We start from the raw sequence: 16,868 nt of genomic DNA, 5'->3' as shown, positions 1-16,868 counted from the left end.
CCTCCGGGCCTCACTTTACTCCTGGGTAAATAACCGTACCTACGGAGTAGGGTCGTTGTGAGGAATATATGAGATCATGAGACAATGACTGTGACAAAAAGCGCTTAGGAAAGGCTCAAAAAATATTAGCGGGTATTCTGGATTCTTCCCTCCAACAAACACTAAGCTTGTGTGCCGCGCGCTTGGCACTTGGGTTGGGAAGGGAGGAGTAATAGATAAGACAAAAATCACCGCTTTGAAATTAGAAAACATTCTGCAGCTACACAGGGTATGACTGAGAATATTAGCAGTGTGGATTACAAAACGGGTTATTTTAGATTTAATTCAGGGTTTGTAATAGTCATAGGCAGACAATCCAGCAATGGAGCTTGTCTTTCCCAGGAACGTATCGGCAGTTTTCTTCGTGGTAGGTGTACCAGATTTTCTCCACAGTGAAGCTGTGGAGTCAAAATGGAGAGTGGACAAGGATAAAACAAACAAACAAAAAGCAAACGAACAAAACAGACACTAATTTCAAACGGTACAATGTTTTAATGATCAAACAAGGCCCCGGGCAAGGGCTCAGTAATCCATTAGTCACAGACCTGACGACACCCTGTGATTAAATATGGAGAAATATTAGGCTTACCATAAGTATAATATGGCATATCCATACAATGGACTATTATTCACTCATAAAAAGGAATGAAGGAATAGAGGGTCCAGAAAGAAACCCTCACAAACACGGTCAAATTATTTTCAACAAGGGTGCCAAGACTGTTCATTGGGGAAAGGATAGTTTTTTCAACAAATGGTGTTGGGAAAATTGGATACCCACATGCAAAAGTGTGACGTACCTTACCTTACACCATATACAAAAATTAACTCAGAATGGATCAAAGGCCTAAAGCTACAAAACTCTAAGAAGAAAACATAGTGGAAAAGCTTTATGTCAATGGATTTGGCAATGAGTTTTTAAAAAACACAGAAAAAGAAACAAAAGAAAAAAATAGATAAACTGGACTACATTGATGAAATAAAATTTATATTTTAAGGCAGGACAAGAAAATGTAAACATAAAATCCTCTCTCTGTACATTTGGGCCTCCTCCCTCCCTCTCTCATGTGCAATGTACATTTGCATTATACATCAACCAGACCTCCTCAAAGGTGGGAATGCCTGCTTGACCACAAAGGTCAACTTTTTTTCCCCTTTCTTCTGATGCTAGCAATGTAACCGCTTAAAAGATTAGCACTCTTTCCAAACTCTGTAGGGAGTCATGGTGACTTAATTGCTTGCTTACCTGGACTCTGTATCTTTGGTGAAGTTTATGTAAAATGCCTGTATGTCATTTTGATGTATGATCCTTTGTCTCAAAAAGGCTTATGACTGTGTCTTTGACTTCTAATAGGCAGAACAGTTCTCAGAGCTTCTGAGAGTCTGTCTCTTGGGTTATAATCCTCAGTTTGACTTAAGTAAAATTATCTTTTGGGACTTCCTTGGTGGTCCAGTGGTAAAGAATCCACCTTCCAATGCAGGGGACGTGGGTTCGATTCCTGGTCGGGGAACTGAGCCCGCGCGCCACAACTATTGAGCTCGCGCGCCTCAACGAGAGAGCCCGCGTGCCGGAAACTACAGAGCTCACGCGCTCTGGAGCCGGAGCACCACAACTAGAGAGAGAAAACCCGCACACCACAACTAGAGAGAAGCCTGCGCACTGCAACAAAAGCTCCCGCATGCCTCAACGAAGATCCCATGTGCCACAACTAAGACCCGATGCAGCCAAAAAAGTAAAAAATAAATAAATTAGGGACTTCCCTGGTGGCGCAGTGGTTAAGAATCCGCCTGCCAATGCAGGAGACACGGGTTTGAGCACTGGTCGGGGAAGATCCCATGTGCCACAACTAAGCCCCGATGCAGCCAAAAAAGTAAAAAGTAAATAAATTAGGGACTTCCCTGGGGGCGCAGTGGTTAAGAATCCGCCTGCCAATGCAGGAGACACGGGTTTGAGCACTGGTCGGGGAAGATCCCATATGCCGTGGAGCAACTAAGCCACAACTACTGAGCCTGCGCTCTAGAGCCCATGAGCCACAACTACTGAGCCTGCGAGCCACAACTACTGAAGCCTGCGTGCCTAGAGCCCGTGCTCCGCAACAAGAGAAGCCACCGAAATGAGAAGCCCACGCACTGCGACGAAGAGTAGCCTCTGCTCACCGCAACTAGAGAAAGCCCGCGCACAGCAACGAAGACCCAACACAGCCATTAAAAAAAAAAAAAAAAAAAAATCCCACAGCTGCAACCAAGACCCGATGCAGCCAAAAATAAATAAATAAATACTAAAAAAAAATCAATCTATGTAATCCACCATATTAGCAGGCTAAAGAATCCACAAAAAAACTATTAGAGCTAATAAATGAGCTCAAGGTTGCAGCATACAAGATCAATTACAAGATCAATATAAAATATCAATTGCATTTCTTTTTCTTTTTCTTTTTGGCCACACTTTACGGCATGTGGGATCTTAGTTTCCCAACCAGGGATCAAACCTGCATCCCCTGCAGTGGAAGTGCAGAGTCTTAACCACTGGACTGCCAGGGAAGTCCCTGCAGAGCAGAAATTGAGACACAGACGTAGAGACACAAACGTATGGACACCAAGGGGGGAAAGCGGCGTGGGGGTGGGGGTGGTGTGATGAACTGGGCGATTGGGATTGACATGGATACACTGATGTGTATCAAATGGATGACTAATAAGAACCTGCTGTATAAAAAATAATAATAAGAAGAAAATAAATAAATAAAATGAAAAATAGAATTATCATATGATCCAGCAATACCACTTTGGGGTACATATCCAAAAGAATTGAAAGCAGGGTGTCAAAGAGATATTTGCACACTCATGTTCATAGCAGCATTATTCCCAATAGCCAAAAGGTGGAAGTTACCCAAATGTCCATCCACAGATGAATGGATAAAAAAAATGTGTATACATACAATGGAATATTAATCAGCCTTAGAAAGGAAGGAAATTCTGACACATGCCACAACATCGATGAACCTTGAGAACATTATGCTAAGTGAAATTAAGCCAGTCACCAAAAGATAAATACTATATGATTTCACTTATATGAGATATCTAGTGCACAAACTCACAGAAACAGAAAGTAGAATGGTGGTTGCCAGGGGCTGGGGCGGGGAATGGAGGGCCGTTGTTTAGTGGGTATCGAGTTTCAGTTCTGTAGGGTGAAAAAGTCTTGGAGTTTGGTTGCACGACAATACAAATGTACTTAACACCACTGAACTGTACACTTAAAAACGGTTAAGCTTGTAAAATAAATGTTATCCTATGTGTACTTGACCGGTTTTCCTTCTTTTAACATGTGAGGAGGCTCTACGGGGTGATGAAAATGTGCTACATCTCGATCTTGGTGAAGGTCACATGAGTATATACATAGGTGAAGCATTGCGGAACTGTATGCTTAACACTGTGTGTTTCCTTTGGGTAAATTATACGTCAACAAAGTGCTGGTAAGGAGGTAAGGAATGACGGACGCTACAATGTGGATAATCTTGAAAACATTTTACTGAGTGAAAGAAGCCAGCCACAAAGGCCACCTGTTGTATGATCCCATTTATATGAAATGTGCACAACAGCAAATCCATAGAGATAGAAAGCAGATTGGTGGTTGTCTAGAGCTGGGGGAGGGGAGGGGGACTACGTGCTAATGCAGACAGGGCTTCTTTTTGGGGTGATGAAAATGCTCTAAAATTAGATTGTGGCGATGGTTGCACAACTCTGTGAATAGACTAAAAAGCACCGAACATCATTGTTGGAATGTAGCCTTCGCAGAGCAATGCTTATCAGAAAGAAGTTAAGGTTGCTGCATTTGTTTTTTACCATCAGGATCCCCAGCCACCACTGCTGGTATGAATCTCTTCTGCGCCACTGTCCTTTTCAAAAGTTCCTTCTGCCTTGAAATTTCTCTAGAAATTGATCCTCTAAGGCACCATATCTTTCTTCCTTCTTTGTTGCACAGTGAAACCTGGTAAATCGCACTTTAAAAAAGTCAAAGTGGGCTTCCCTGGTGGCTACAAAAAAAAAAAAAAAAAAAAAAAGTCAAAGTGTCTTCCATCGAGTAACTAGGATTTTGATATATAAAAAAAAGATTCTTTTGTTCATTCATTTGACAACTTATTTACTGAGCGCCTACTATGTGCCAGGACTGTAAAGTAGTAGCCAACAGGGCTGTGGAGTTAAGTAGTTTTGACTTGAACCTCACAATTGTTACTTCCTGGTACATAAATTTGATCAAATTCTCTAATGTCCAAATCCCCATTTCCTACAGTCAACTTGGAAAAATAAAAGTATTCCCCAAAACTGGTGTGAGGATTAGACGAGCTAATTTGTGAAAAGTGCCTCATCCAGTGTCCAGCGCATCATAAGCATCAATGGACACTGGTTGTTATTATCAAGTGTTAATGATCTTAACTCTTACATCCCTCATAGAATTGGACAATCTGTTGGTAGATAATCATGACCCTTCTCTCTCCGTTGGGAAATTATGAAAACAATTCTGAATTACAGCTGTTAAAAAACAAAATTCGGGGGCTTTCCTGGTGGCGCAGTGGTTGAGAGTCCGCCTGCCGATGCAGGGGACACGGGTTCGTGCCCCGGTCTGGGAGGATCCCACATGCTGCGGAGCGGCTGGGCCCGTGAGCCATGGCCGCTGAGCCTGCGCGTCCAGAGCTTGTGCTCCGCAACGGGAGAGGCCACAAGAGTGAGAGGCCCGCGTACCGTAAAAAAAAAACAAAAACAAAATTCGGTACTTCCCTGGTGGTCCACTGGGTAAGACTCCATGCTCCCAGTGCAGGGGGCCTGGATTCGATTCCTGGTCAGGGAACTAGATCCCGCATGCATGCCGCAAGTAAGAAGTCTGCATGCCGCAACTAAAGATCCCGCATGCCACAATGAAGATCCCGTGAGCCACAACTAAGACCTGGAGCAGACTAAATTAAAAAAAAAAATAAATAAATATTTTAAGTTTATTTATTTTAGTTTTGTCTGCACTGGGTCTTTGTCGCTGCGTGTGGGCTTTCTCTAGTTGCGGCTAGCGGGGCTGCTCTTCCTTGCGGTGCTCAGGCTTCTCATTGCGGTGGCTCCTCTTGTTACGGAGCACAGTTTGATCAGTTTGAAATGGGCTCTAGGCGCGCGGGCTCAGTAGTTGTGGCTTGTGGGCTCTAGAGTGCAGGCTCAGTCGTTGTGGCACATGGGCTTAGGTGGTTCGCGGCATGTGGGATCTCCCCAGAACAGGGCTCGAACCCGTGTCCCCTGCATTGGCAGGCAGATTCTTAACCACTGCACTAGGGAAGCCCCTAAATAAATATTAAAAAAAAAATTCAACTGAGTATATTTGAAGATCTCCTTGGCTTTATTTGACGATTCATCAATTGGGCAGCATCTCATCTAGCAAGTAGAAAAGAGCTTCAGAGGAGCTGTACAAATGGAAGGTTTTTAAAGGCAGAAAAGGGGGATAAGACAAGGAAGTCATAAACAAAAGAAAGGATTATTTCAGGTAAGGTCGCCTTCCCTTGGGGGTAAAGGTGGGGAGTCTATCAAGCAGATTACCTTACTAGGGATGATCAGGAAATTCCAGATTGATTGGTTTAAAATTCCACCCCTGGGAGAGGCTGAAACTGAAGTTATATATTAATGGCTTAGCACAAGTGATTCCATTTGGGGCTGGTTTCTTTTCTCACCCAGCAGAGGTTCTTAAAGTGTGTTTCCGAGACCAGCAGCATCAGCATCACCTGGAAACTTTTCAGAAATGCAAATTCTTGACCCACTGAATCAGAAACTTTAGGGGTGGGCCCCAGCAATCTGTTTGTTTTTTTTTTTTTTTTTGCGGTACGCGGGCCTCTCACTGCTGTGGCCTCTCCCGTTGCGGAGCACAGGCTCCGGACGCGCAGGCTCCGGACGCGCAGGCTCAGCGGCCATGGCTCACGGGCCCAGCCGCTCCGCAGCATGTGGGATCCTCCCAGACCGGGGCACGAACCCGCATCCCGTCCATTGGCAGGCGGACTCTCAACCACTGCGCCACCAGGGAAGCCCCAATCTGTGTTTTAACAAGCTCTCTAGGTAATTCTGATGCACATGCACCCTGAAATTTGAAAAAGTATGAGTGCTACCACAGTGTTCAAGGTGGATTCTAGACCAGACCACAACAGTTCAAATCTTGATTGGCTCTGTCACTTGCAAGCTGTGTGATCTTAGGCAAGGAAATTACTTCTCTGGGGCTCAGTCTTCCCAGCTATCAAATGGGGATAAGGATAGAAGCCACTTTATAAGATTGTCGTGAAGTGCTTTAGAACAGCATCTGGCACACGGTAAGTGCTCAATACATGTTGGCTATTATTATTACTATGCCTATTATAAACTACTTTATCTCCAGAATATGAAGTATGAGAAACTCCCCAAGTTCATATGATTATTTGGGTACAAGCTATGAAAGGCTGGATCAGTAACACACATAGAATATGTCTACAACAAAGCTTTTTAAAAAGTCCAAGTGGGGCTTCCCTGGTGGCGCAGTGGTTGAGAGTCCGCCTGCCGATGCAGGGGATATGGGTTCGTGCCCCGGTCCGGGAAGATCCCACATGCCGCAGAGCGGCTGGGCCCGTGAGCCATGGCCGCTGAGCCTGCGCGTCCGGAGCCTGTGCTCCACAACGGGAGAGTCCACAGCAGTGAGAGGCCCAGGTACCGCAAAAAAAAAAAAAGGAGCATAAAGTAAGGTATCGCCCAACTCACTGTTAAGCAAAGGAAAACATGACGTAGGAAACAAAAGTAGTGGGTGGATCATGCTTCATAAAAATGGAACCATAAGTGTTTGGGGGTTAATTCCACCCATAGGAAAGTTCCATTAGCAAATATCTGGTGGTCCTATTTTGGTACATCAAGCAGAGTAGGTCTCATGCTCTTCTGAATACTGGTGGCACCATTAATTTCCTGAGTGGTACATTCAGTATGTCTTTCTTCCTGTTCTCTTTTGGCTTAAATGCCTGCAATCCTGGGTCAGTGACTTCAGCTCTAGGAGCTGAAAGTCTTTAGAAAAGAATTTGGTCGCAGGAAGGGTGGTGCCCAGAGCACTTGTTTTCAGTCGGTGTTTGCATAACAGCACACTTTTTTTTTTTAAACTTAGGTGAAATGTTTATTCAGGGTGATGAGTGGGAGGGTGGGGTGTGTGTGTGGGGAGGTGGTGTAGGTGGGTGAGGGAAGCATTAAAGGAAACTACAGCCAAGGGACTAATGTCCTCCACCCTACTCTCCAGGCCAGCTCTGTTCCACCCAGGAAGGTTACAATACACTCTGCAATGGGTTGTTGAGAGAGTGAAGTGAGCTTAGCCCAGTGTCTGGCAGGTGATGCTAACTGTTTGTTTGTTTGTTTAAATGTTTGTTTTAAGATGGTGATGTTTGTTTTAAGATGGTGGTGATCAGTTTGAAATGTACAGAAATATCAAATCATAATTTTGTGCACCAGGAGCTAACATAGTGTTGTAGGTCGGTTATACTTCAAAACAAACAAACACACAAACACATAGAAAAAGAGATCAGATTTGTGGTTCCCAGAGGTGAGGCCTGGGGGTGGGGGAATTGGACAGAAGCAGTCAAAAGGTACTTATTTCCAGTTATAAATTAGTACTAGGGATGTAATGTATGATATGATAAATATCTTTTTAACACTGCTGTTTGGGAAAAAGAATTTTTTTTTCTATTTCTTTTATTTTGTATCCTTACGAGATGACAGATGCTCACTAAACTTACTGTGGTAATCATATCATGATGTATGTAAGTCACCTTAAACTTATATAGTGCTGTATGTCAATAAAACCGGAAAAAGGGAAAAAAGATTGTATAAATATGAAACTTCTATAGAAATCTCTAGTAGGGTTGCTCACGTTGCCCTTCAGATCTTCTGCTTGGTTTATAAAGTATGTTGTTATGTAAGTAATTTTGTATATAATTAAACTTTAACTATATAGATGTGGCAGCCGTGGAGATGCCTTTCAGATGACCCTTCAAGAGGCCACCAAGCATATTAAAAGATGTCTGCTGCACCTTCAGAGTCTGCAGAAGCATTCATGCTGTGGATGCACTTTTCCCAGAAGCCTTCCGTTGATAAGCCAGCAGAGCAGAGATACTGGGACCACAATATTTCTTTTTAAAATTTAATTAATTAATTATTTAATATGTTTATTTATTTTTGGCTGCACTGGGTCTTCGTTGTTGAGCGCGGGCTTTCTCTAGTTGCCGTGAGGGGGGCTACTCTTAGTTGCGGTGCGCGGGCTTCCAACAGTGGCGTCTCTTGTTGCGGAGCACGGGCTCTAGGCGCCCAGGCTTCAGTAGTTGTGGCACACGGGCTCAGTAATTGTGACTCGCGGGCTCTAGAGCGCAGGCTCCGTAGTTGTGGTGCACGGGCTTACTTGCTCTGCGGCATGTGGGATCTTCCTGGACCAGGGATCGAACCAGTGTCCCCTGCATTGGCAGGTGGATTCTTAACCACTGCGCCACCAGGGAAGTCCTAAATATGAAATTTTAAACTATAGATATTGCTCACTTTTTTACTCAATACATTTTATTAATATATTTCAAGAGGACGTACTTTAAAGAAAGCTATAGATATTCAGAACCTATGCTTCACCTACATAATAAAGATTTGATAAAAACTAGGTAGCAGTAATACATCCTTAGTAGCTGGTCATTGGCTTACCTTCTAAGAATAGGGCTGGAATCAAAATGAGATCAGCTGTTCGCAGAAATGACCCACTTGTAAGAATTAATCAGAAAATGATTGGCTGAAGAAATCACGAGACTCATCATGAAAAGCACAACTGTCTCAAGACATTTCAAGCTGTACCACAAGTCGTAATCTACCCGAATATTTTGACCTAACAAAAAAGAAACACAGCATAATCTGAATGCATACATCTACCCGTTCTACACAGATTTACTGACCACACCGTTCTCCCCTCTCCCTCCCACACTTAGGTTTTAAATCTGGGCTTCTTAACCGTGACTCTAAAGGCAGGGGTCCTCAAAGTCATTTTGAGGTTCATTCAGCGGTTCTGAATTCACTGATTCCCTGCGGGGCCCAGGAAACGGCATTTAAACCAGCTTCTACGCGATTCTTAAGTAAACTCTCCAAACTGTGAAGAACTGTTTTGCTTGTGTGGAAAGCGAACGTGTTAAATTTACGGGTTAGAAAAACTCTGGCAAAACATACGTACAAAGTTTCCTTGTGAACCGGCATACAGATTTTCTGAGTAAAAAAACCCCACTATATTAAGCAAATTCTCAAAGCGAGCCTAAGAACCAAAACTCGCATCGCGCTGAAACACCTCTTTGCTACGGAGAGAAATCCAGCGGCTCCCAGACAACTAGCTGCACATTCGATCGTCTTTCAACTTTTGTTCAATTTAGCAGTTTCTGTCTTCGTGAAAAATTTTACAGAAACAGAAAGTTCATTCTCGTCGGAGACGATATGCAGTCGATGCTCAAGGCATGTGATTAAATTTCTTAAAATAAAAGCAAAAACGGAAACAGGGCCCGTGACGAATCTGCTACTTCCGATGTAAAGGTCCTGTCAGTCAAGGAGGAAGAATCTTCCGTCGCTTCGAGCTCGGCACCAGGCCCCGTGGGAAAGAAAGCCCGAGCCTTCCTGAGGTGAGCGGGAGCGGTTTGGTGGGAGTAGGGCCCACCCTGGCGAGAAGGACGAGGGAATTCGGCCTGGACGGTATGTCGGCGCGTGCGTGGGCCGCCATGTTGAAAGCGGGCAAAGGGGGACCTTTTGGGGTTGTGTTGCCGGGAGCTGGGGCGACAGCTGGGTTGGTAGGATGGCCCCTTCCGTCCTGTGCCCCCTCAGATGGTGACGGGCTGGGGAAGGCATCCCTGAGGGACGGCGGCCGAGACGGAGGCGCTGCGGGGCGGGGGGCGGATCGGAAGTATAGACGTTTTCACGGAGACTTCCGCGTTAGCGTCCACGGCCTCACTGCGCGTGCTCGGACGGCTCTGGGCGCCAGCCTTCAGTTTGCTTCCCGCCTGGTGGGAAGCGCCGGTTGTTCTGTTCTGCAGACTCAGTGCTGCAGGGACGAGTGCTTTGTTTGTTTGCTTAAGAATAGCTTTTTTTTTTTTTTTTTTTTGCGGTACGCGGGCCTCTCACTGCCGTGGCCTCTCCCGTTGCGGAGCACAGGCTCCGGACGCGCAGGCTCAGCGGCCATGGCTCACGGGCCCAGCCGCTCCGCGGCACGAGGCATTCTCCCGGACCGGGGCACGAACCCGTGTCCCCTGCATCGGCAGGCGGACTCCCAACCACTGCGCCACCAGGGAAGCCCAAGAATAGTTTTTATTTGTATAATAATTTATAATTAGAAAGCGCTTTCAAAGACATTACCTTCTCTCATCTTCACAAAAAAACGCGGTGAAGCGGCACTTAGCAGCATTTAACAGGTGATTTAAATTTTGCCGAAGCTAACATTAGGTCTCACACCTGGGTGTTCTGACTCCCAATCCAGTGCTTTTTCACTTTCCACACTTGTCTTTAATAGTTCATTGCCCCACTCACCTCCACCCCCGACGATTCATCTCTCACATCCCATCTCCGTTTATGAAGTAATGACGAGAATCTAAACATCCAGAGAGATGGTGGTAGAAAATCTCGATGCAATGTTGCAACGGAGGAAATACACCTAGAAAGATTAACGAGAAGCTGTGAAGCCCGCTCTTCTCTTGGTATTGAGTATTGATAGGAGCATGCCGGTGAGGGAGAAAACCGGAAACTCATCTTTTATCCCTTTGTAATTTTTTTCCAGAGTTTAATTTGAGGAACTCTTAAAGCTTTGAACAGGAGCTCTGTGTGTACAGCAATGCCAGACCTTTATTTGGTGGATCTTTGTGATCTTTTCCTGTGGAATGGGGACGGGTTCCTTTCCCACTTGGCTGCGAGGGGGTTCTCAGCCTCAGACACCCAGACGTGGCCTGCTTTTTCCTATCCCCATCTCAAGCTTTATATTTTATGACAGCTATCTAAGGAAAGAGTTAAGAGCTCAAGCTCTGGAGTCAATAAAAGCCCTTGGTTCTAACTCCCCCTCTGGGCTACTTCTGTGATTTGGGCCAAAAGACAATCTTTTTGCATCTCACCTTTGGCATCTGAAATGGCAATAATAGAAGTGGGTGTGTCCCGGTGTTGTTGAGAGGGGAGGGGAGTTAAGTGCTTAGCGCAGTGCCTGGCACCTCCTAAGTGTTCAATACAGGTTAACTATACTATGGTCTCTTTTTTGTTTGTTTGCTTTTCCTGCAACCTTGCGGTAGTACGATTAGAATCTTAAGAATTTTAGGTCCATTTAGAGAATACCAGAGCAGAGATCCAAACAACACAGTGATCTCTCTCTCCTTTTTTACCCCATGTGGAGAAATTACAGCCATAATAGACAAAAGACACAAAGTGAGTTAGAGGCAGAGCCCAGACCGGACCAAAAGCGTCTCACTCTTCTCGTGCTCCTTCCCTTGTTCTAGTTGTTTATCATCCTTTTACTGATAAGGATACCAGAGAGGTGTCTTCTCCAAAGTTGCTTGTTAATGATGAGACGCATATATGTCCTCCTTTTACAATTTGGTGGCAGATGGTGTAATGTCCTGCCTCTCAATTTTCTTTCTTTCTTAAAATAATTAATTTTTTGGCTGCGTTGGGTCTTCGTTGCTGCGTGTGGGCTTTCTCTAGTTGGGCGAGCGGGGGCTGCTCTTCATTGCTGCGGTGCACGGGCTTCTCATTGCGGTGGCTTCTCTTGTTGCGGAGCACGGGATCTAGGCCCATGGGCTTCAGTAGTTGTGGCTCGTGGGCTCTAGAGCACAGGCTCCGTAGGGTGGCGCACGGGCTTAGTTGCTCCGCGGCATGTGGGATCTTCCTGGACCAGGGATCAAACCTGTGTCCCCTGCATTGGCAGGTGGATTCTTAACCACTGCGCCCCAGGGAAGTCCCTGCCTTTCAATTTTCAATGAAGTGGTCCTTTTTGTCTGATTTGGACCAAAATAAGTGCAGTGAATTTTGTTTGGAGTTGGTTCAGTTCCCCAACATTTATCAGGAAGTGTCCTAGGATCTGGAGACACTGGGTTGAAGAGTGTTTATTGTGAAGAGTGTTTATTGTGTGTTGGGCAAAACGTGATCAGTATGACAGAAGAGGTACCATGAGCTGTGGGACCAACGGGTTTGCTTCATAGGGAAGAGGCTGGAAGCTGGACTTGAAGGACCAGTAGAATTTCCACAAGTGGAGATGTGGGAGGTGGAAAGGAAGGGAATATTCCCAGCAGAGGAAATTGCACCAGGAAAGACACAGAGCCAGGGCATTAGGGCACGTTCAAAGAATGAGGAGCAGTCCTGGGGAGAGTAGGTTCTGCAGTGGAATTTGGGGAGAGGCTAAGTGAGAGTCAGAATTCTTGAGTTCATTGACTTTGGGTTTTATTCTGTAGGTGTTTTACTATTTTACTGGGAAAAGAAATTCCACTGTGATCACTCCCCCTACATAACCTGTAAACTGAAGAACAAAACCAAAAAAGATCCTTGAGGAAAATTTGAGGAGGGGGGGAAACTATAGATACCATTTTAATAAATATCATGGAAAGATGCTGTTAGGAATGAAGATCACCAGATATATTTGACAGAGCCCTGGTTTTAAGGAACATATTTCAGCCTTGGCTCTAAAGCTTTACAGAGGTAGTCACATGATTACCAGCAGGGTCTGAAATGTTGGCAAGCACCGAATTATTCCAGCAAATTCACATGAATCAATTATCATGTGTCAGACTTAAACTTACCCACCCTCTTTCAAACAAACTAGAAAGATCTTCTATCGGAATGAATGACAGTTGCAGTGTGCTTGCTGAACTAAAATTACCATTGCAATCAGTTCTCAAGCTCCAAAGCATAAATGGATTATGAGCTAGGGAAGTGGGAAGAAATCCCATCTTCCTTTTTTTTATATATAAAGTTTCTTTTTATTTATTTATATATATTTTTTGGCTGCGTTGGGCCTTCGTTGCTGCACACGTGCTTTCTCTAGTTGCGGCGAGTGGGGGCCACTCTTCGTTGCAGTGCGTGGGCCTCTCATTGCAGTGGCTTCTCTTGTTGTGGAGCACGGGCTCTAGGCACGCAGGCTTCAGTAGTTGCAGCACGCAGGCCCTAGAGCTTGTGGGCTCAGTGTTATGGCATGCGGGCTTGGCCGCCCCATAGTATGTGGGATTTTCCTGGACCAGGGATCAAACCTGTGTCCCCTGCATTGGCAGGTGGATTCCTAACCACTGTGCCACCAGGGAAGTCCCCCATCTTCCTTTTGAACTAAAGAGCCTGCGGCTGGGTCACTGTCATTTTGGCTTTGCTCCCTGTTTACTGACAGATGCAAAAGGCTGCATTCAGAGCACCATTTTCCCATGTAGTTTTGTTTTTTTAAAAAGTCCTTATCAGAATAATCTGGGAGGGACTCCGCTGGTGGTCCAGTGGGTAAGACACCGCACTCCCAATGCAGGGGGCCCGGGTTCGATCCCTGGTCGGGGAACTAGATCCCACATGCCGCAACTAAGAAGTCCCGCATGCCGCAACTAAGGATCCTGCATAACGAAACGAAGATCCTGCATGCCGTAACTAAAGACCCAGTGCAGCCTAAATAAATAAATATTTAAAAATTAAAAAAAAAATCTGGGAGCGGGAATGTGGGGAGCACAGATGAAATAAGACAGGCCAGGTGTTGGTCATGGTTGGAGCTGGGTGAGAAATTCATGGAAGGTTATGCCGTTGTCTACACTGGTATGTGTTTGAAACTCTTGGTAGTAAAGAGTTTTTAATTTTTATTAATGTTATTATTATTATGTATATATATATATATTTGGCCGAGCCGTGTGGCTTGCAGGATCCTAGTTCCCCAACCAGGGTTTGAACCTGGGCCCTGGCAGTGAAAGTGCCGAGTCCTAACCCCTGGACCGCCAGGGAACTCCCATAAAGAGTGTTTTAAAATGCCCTTTCCACAGAAGTTCCCAGGCTAGTTTCCCTATGACCATTTTAAAGTCTCTGAAAGGTGAGCCTGGGTTTTGATTCTGGATTGTGATCCGTGTTGCCACGTTATAACAGTTTGTGTGTGGCCTACCGTGGCTAAGCTGGATGATACACGTATGCATCAAACTCAGGCACGTTGCCCTCTGCTTCTTCCGGGGAGGGTTGGTGGAGGAGTGAGTGCAAGCATTCTGGAGCCCCACTGCCTGGCTCTGATACTGTCTCCCCTGCTTTCTAGCTGGGAGGCCACAGCGTCTGAAAAATCCTCTTCCTTCCCTGTTGGGAAGAAGGGGTGAAAAGCAGTATCTACTTCATGGGGTTGTTGGAAGGATTGAATACGCAGCTCACAGTACATGCTACATAAACGCTTGCCGTGCTTCTCCTTAGAACATGAACGATTGGATGCCCATCGCCAAGGAGTATGACCCGCTTAAAGCTGGCAGCATTGATGGCACCGACGAGGACCCACATGATCGAGCTGTCTGGAGGGCGATGCTGGCACGATATGCCCCCAACAAAGGTGTCACAGGAGACCCCCTCCTCACCCTGTTTGTGGCGAGACTAAACCTGCAGACCAAAGAGGAGAAGTTAAAGGAAGTATTTTCCCGCTATGGGGACATCCGGCGGATTCGGCTGGTGAGGGACTTGGTCACGGGCTTTTCGAAGGGCTACGCCTTCATCGAATACAAAGAGGAGCGTTCTCTGCTCAAAGCTTACCGGGACGCCGATGGCCTGGTTATTGACCAACACGAGATATTCGTGGACTATGAACTGGAAAGGACTCTCAAAGGGTGGATTCCTCGGCGACTTGGAGGAGGCCTCGGGGGGAAAAAGGAATCTGGGCAGCTGAGATTTGGGGGGCGGGATCGGCCTTTCCGAAAACCCATTAATCTGCCAGTTGTTAAAAGCGACCAGTTTCGAGAGGGAAAGAGGGAGAGAAGGGAGCGATCTCGATCCCGAGAAAGACACTGGGACTCCAGGACGAGGGATCGGGACCATGACAGGGGCCGGGAGAAGAGGTGGCAGGAAAAAGAATCAACTAGGGTGTGGCCAGAAGGTGACTGGGACAGAGAGAGGGACTTCAGAGATGACAGGATCAAGGGGAGGGAGAAGAGGGACAGAAGTAAGTAGACTCCATCCCCTACCAAACCCAAACGAAGGTACCCGACCAGTAAAAGCGCAGGGAGACCTGCACTGCTTGTTTACAGAATCCAAGTCCGGTGGTTGAATAAAACTTACTGATGAAAACAAAAACGAAACAGAAAAAACTTACTAATGATAATGGAGTTGGGTATGTTTTCTTTCGACTCTGGAATGCAGGTTCAAGATGAACACGCTGATACTTTGAATTTTCTCTTCTTCATCTTATAGTTTTTTTGTTTTTTGGGGCTCCTGGGTGGTTTGCGGGATCTTACTTCCCTGACCAGGGATTGAACCCGCGCCCTCAGTAGTGAAAGTGCAGAGTCCTAACCATTGAACCACCAGGGAACTCCCTTCGTCTTATAGTTGTAAGGACCCATTATTTGATAAGCTTGAGAAACAATTTTGCAGTCACCAGCATCTGTACAGAAAGACCTATGTAAGGAGCCACGACTCCTTTAATTTGGCAGTACGGAATTTGCTTTTTCTCCCATCTATTGGAAATGGCCATTTTGAGGGCTTGGCAGAAAGAGGTGATGGCTGAAAACCATTTGCATTGATCTGTGACTCCTGGGAACCCAAATCTGGTCAGAATCTAAGTTGTGTGTTTTCCACCTTTATGTCCATAGTGCAGGGTTTGCTGCAGTGAAATAAAAATGGGTTAGAAAAATGAATCCAAGGAGAATGTCCAGAGACTTAGTACCAAAAGCCAGTCTTAGCAGTGATCTGGGTCAGCAACCAGCTTCTCTTGAACAAATATAACTCCATTCTCGAGCCAAATGCTGACTACCTTTTTTCCTTTTCTCTTTTTGGCGGGGTGGCTGGCATTTAAAATGAAAACCCAGAGTTGCAGGGCTTTGGGGCTATGGTCTGTGGCAATCCTCCAGCCCTTGGAAAAGAGAAAGTTCAAAAGAAGTGAGAGTGAAATGAAAATGAAATCAATGAAAGGTTAGTAGCTAGTTCCGATGGACTGATTTGCCTTTTCTCTCTTCATCATCCAGCCTCTGGTTTGTTTGAAACTGGATATATTGACCTGAACTTCTGAGAGCTTTGAATAAGTACCATACTGTCCATGTGATTTTTCAAGAAAGTGCCATTCAACCTTTTTCTTTTATCCATGGCTGTGTCTTTGAAAGCTCAGGTTCTTAAAATTCAGGATGTCTCATGTAAAGTAAATGTCTGATTTAGTAGCAAGACTCACACATTCATTACTAGGTTTTTGCATCAGGAGTATAAATCTCATCGTTACATAGGGGACCTACGATATCTTAAAAGTGCTGTCAGCTGTTAGAACTGTTTTAGAAGAATATGCTCTTTCCTTTGTACATTTCCAGTGCAGAATTTTACTCTTCTCCTAAATCTCAGAAGACCACCTTGCAGGAACACCTTTATGATTTCACCCATGTTTCATTTACAGCGTGTGTTATGGGCTAGAGTTGGTAGGTACATTAGGTAATCAAGCTGCTCCACATCAGGGAAGCTGAGTCGTGAGACAGCTTCAGAAGAAACACAGACAGGGGCAGCAGTGTTTACGTAGTGTTTACAGAGTCTAAGCTGGCGGCTGTCGACCCTGAGTACCAGAATACCGATGGATGGAAAAAATAGGCACATTCAGTCCCCACCCCTGGACATTCCGGCTTAGTCTTACAATGACCCTGGGA

The 16,868-nt window shown here is 45.4% G+C and overlaps 1 protein-coding gene across 2 annotated transcripts; it reads left to right on the top strand.

Annotated features, from left to right (window-relative positions):
• Positions 1-9,570: 9,570 nt before the first annotated feature.
• On the top strand, positions 9,571-16,822 carry SNRNP35 (small nuclear ribonucleoprotein U11/U12 subunit 35). 2 transcript variants are annotated; one of them, XM_024758460.1, is made up of 2 exons: positions 9,571-9,695; positions 14,455-15,317. In XM_024758460.1, the coding sequence occupies exon 2, from the start codon at positions 14,458-14,460 to the stop codon at positions 15,196-15,198; it is 741 nt and encodes a 246-aa protein (XP_024614228.1). In that variant the 5' UTR covers positions 9,571-9,695; positions 14,455-14,457; the 3' UTR covers positions 15,199-15,317. The 2 variants fall into 2 exon arrangements, with proteins under 2 accessions (XP_024614228.1, XP_024614229.1); XM_024758461.1 differs by having other exon boundaries at positions 9,631-9,765; positions 14,455-16,822.
• The last annotated feature ends 46 nt before the right edge of the window (positions 16,823-16,868 follow it).

Source organism: Neophocaena asiaeorientalis, unplaced genomic scaffold, assembly GCF_003031525.2.
Source record: "Neophocaena asiaeorientalis asiaeorientalis breed wild unplaced genomic scaffold, Neophocaena_asiaeorientalis_V1.1 scaffold77, whole genome shotgun sequence".
Classification (NCBI taxonomy): Eukaryota; Metazoa; Chordata; class Mammalia; order Artiodactyla; family Phocoenidae; genus Neophocaena; species Neophocaena asiaeorientalis.
This window is presented reverse-complemented; position numbering and strand designations above follow the sequence as displayed.

Bases quoted from the DNA above. Each gene is read 5' to 3' on its own strand.
- SNRNP35 (XM_024758461.1), top strand. From the start codon at position 14,458: ATGAACGATTGGATGCCCATCGCCAAGGAGTATGACCCGCTTAAAGCT.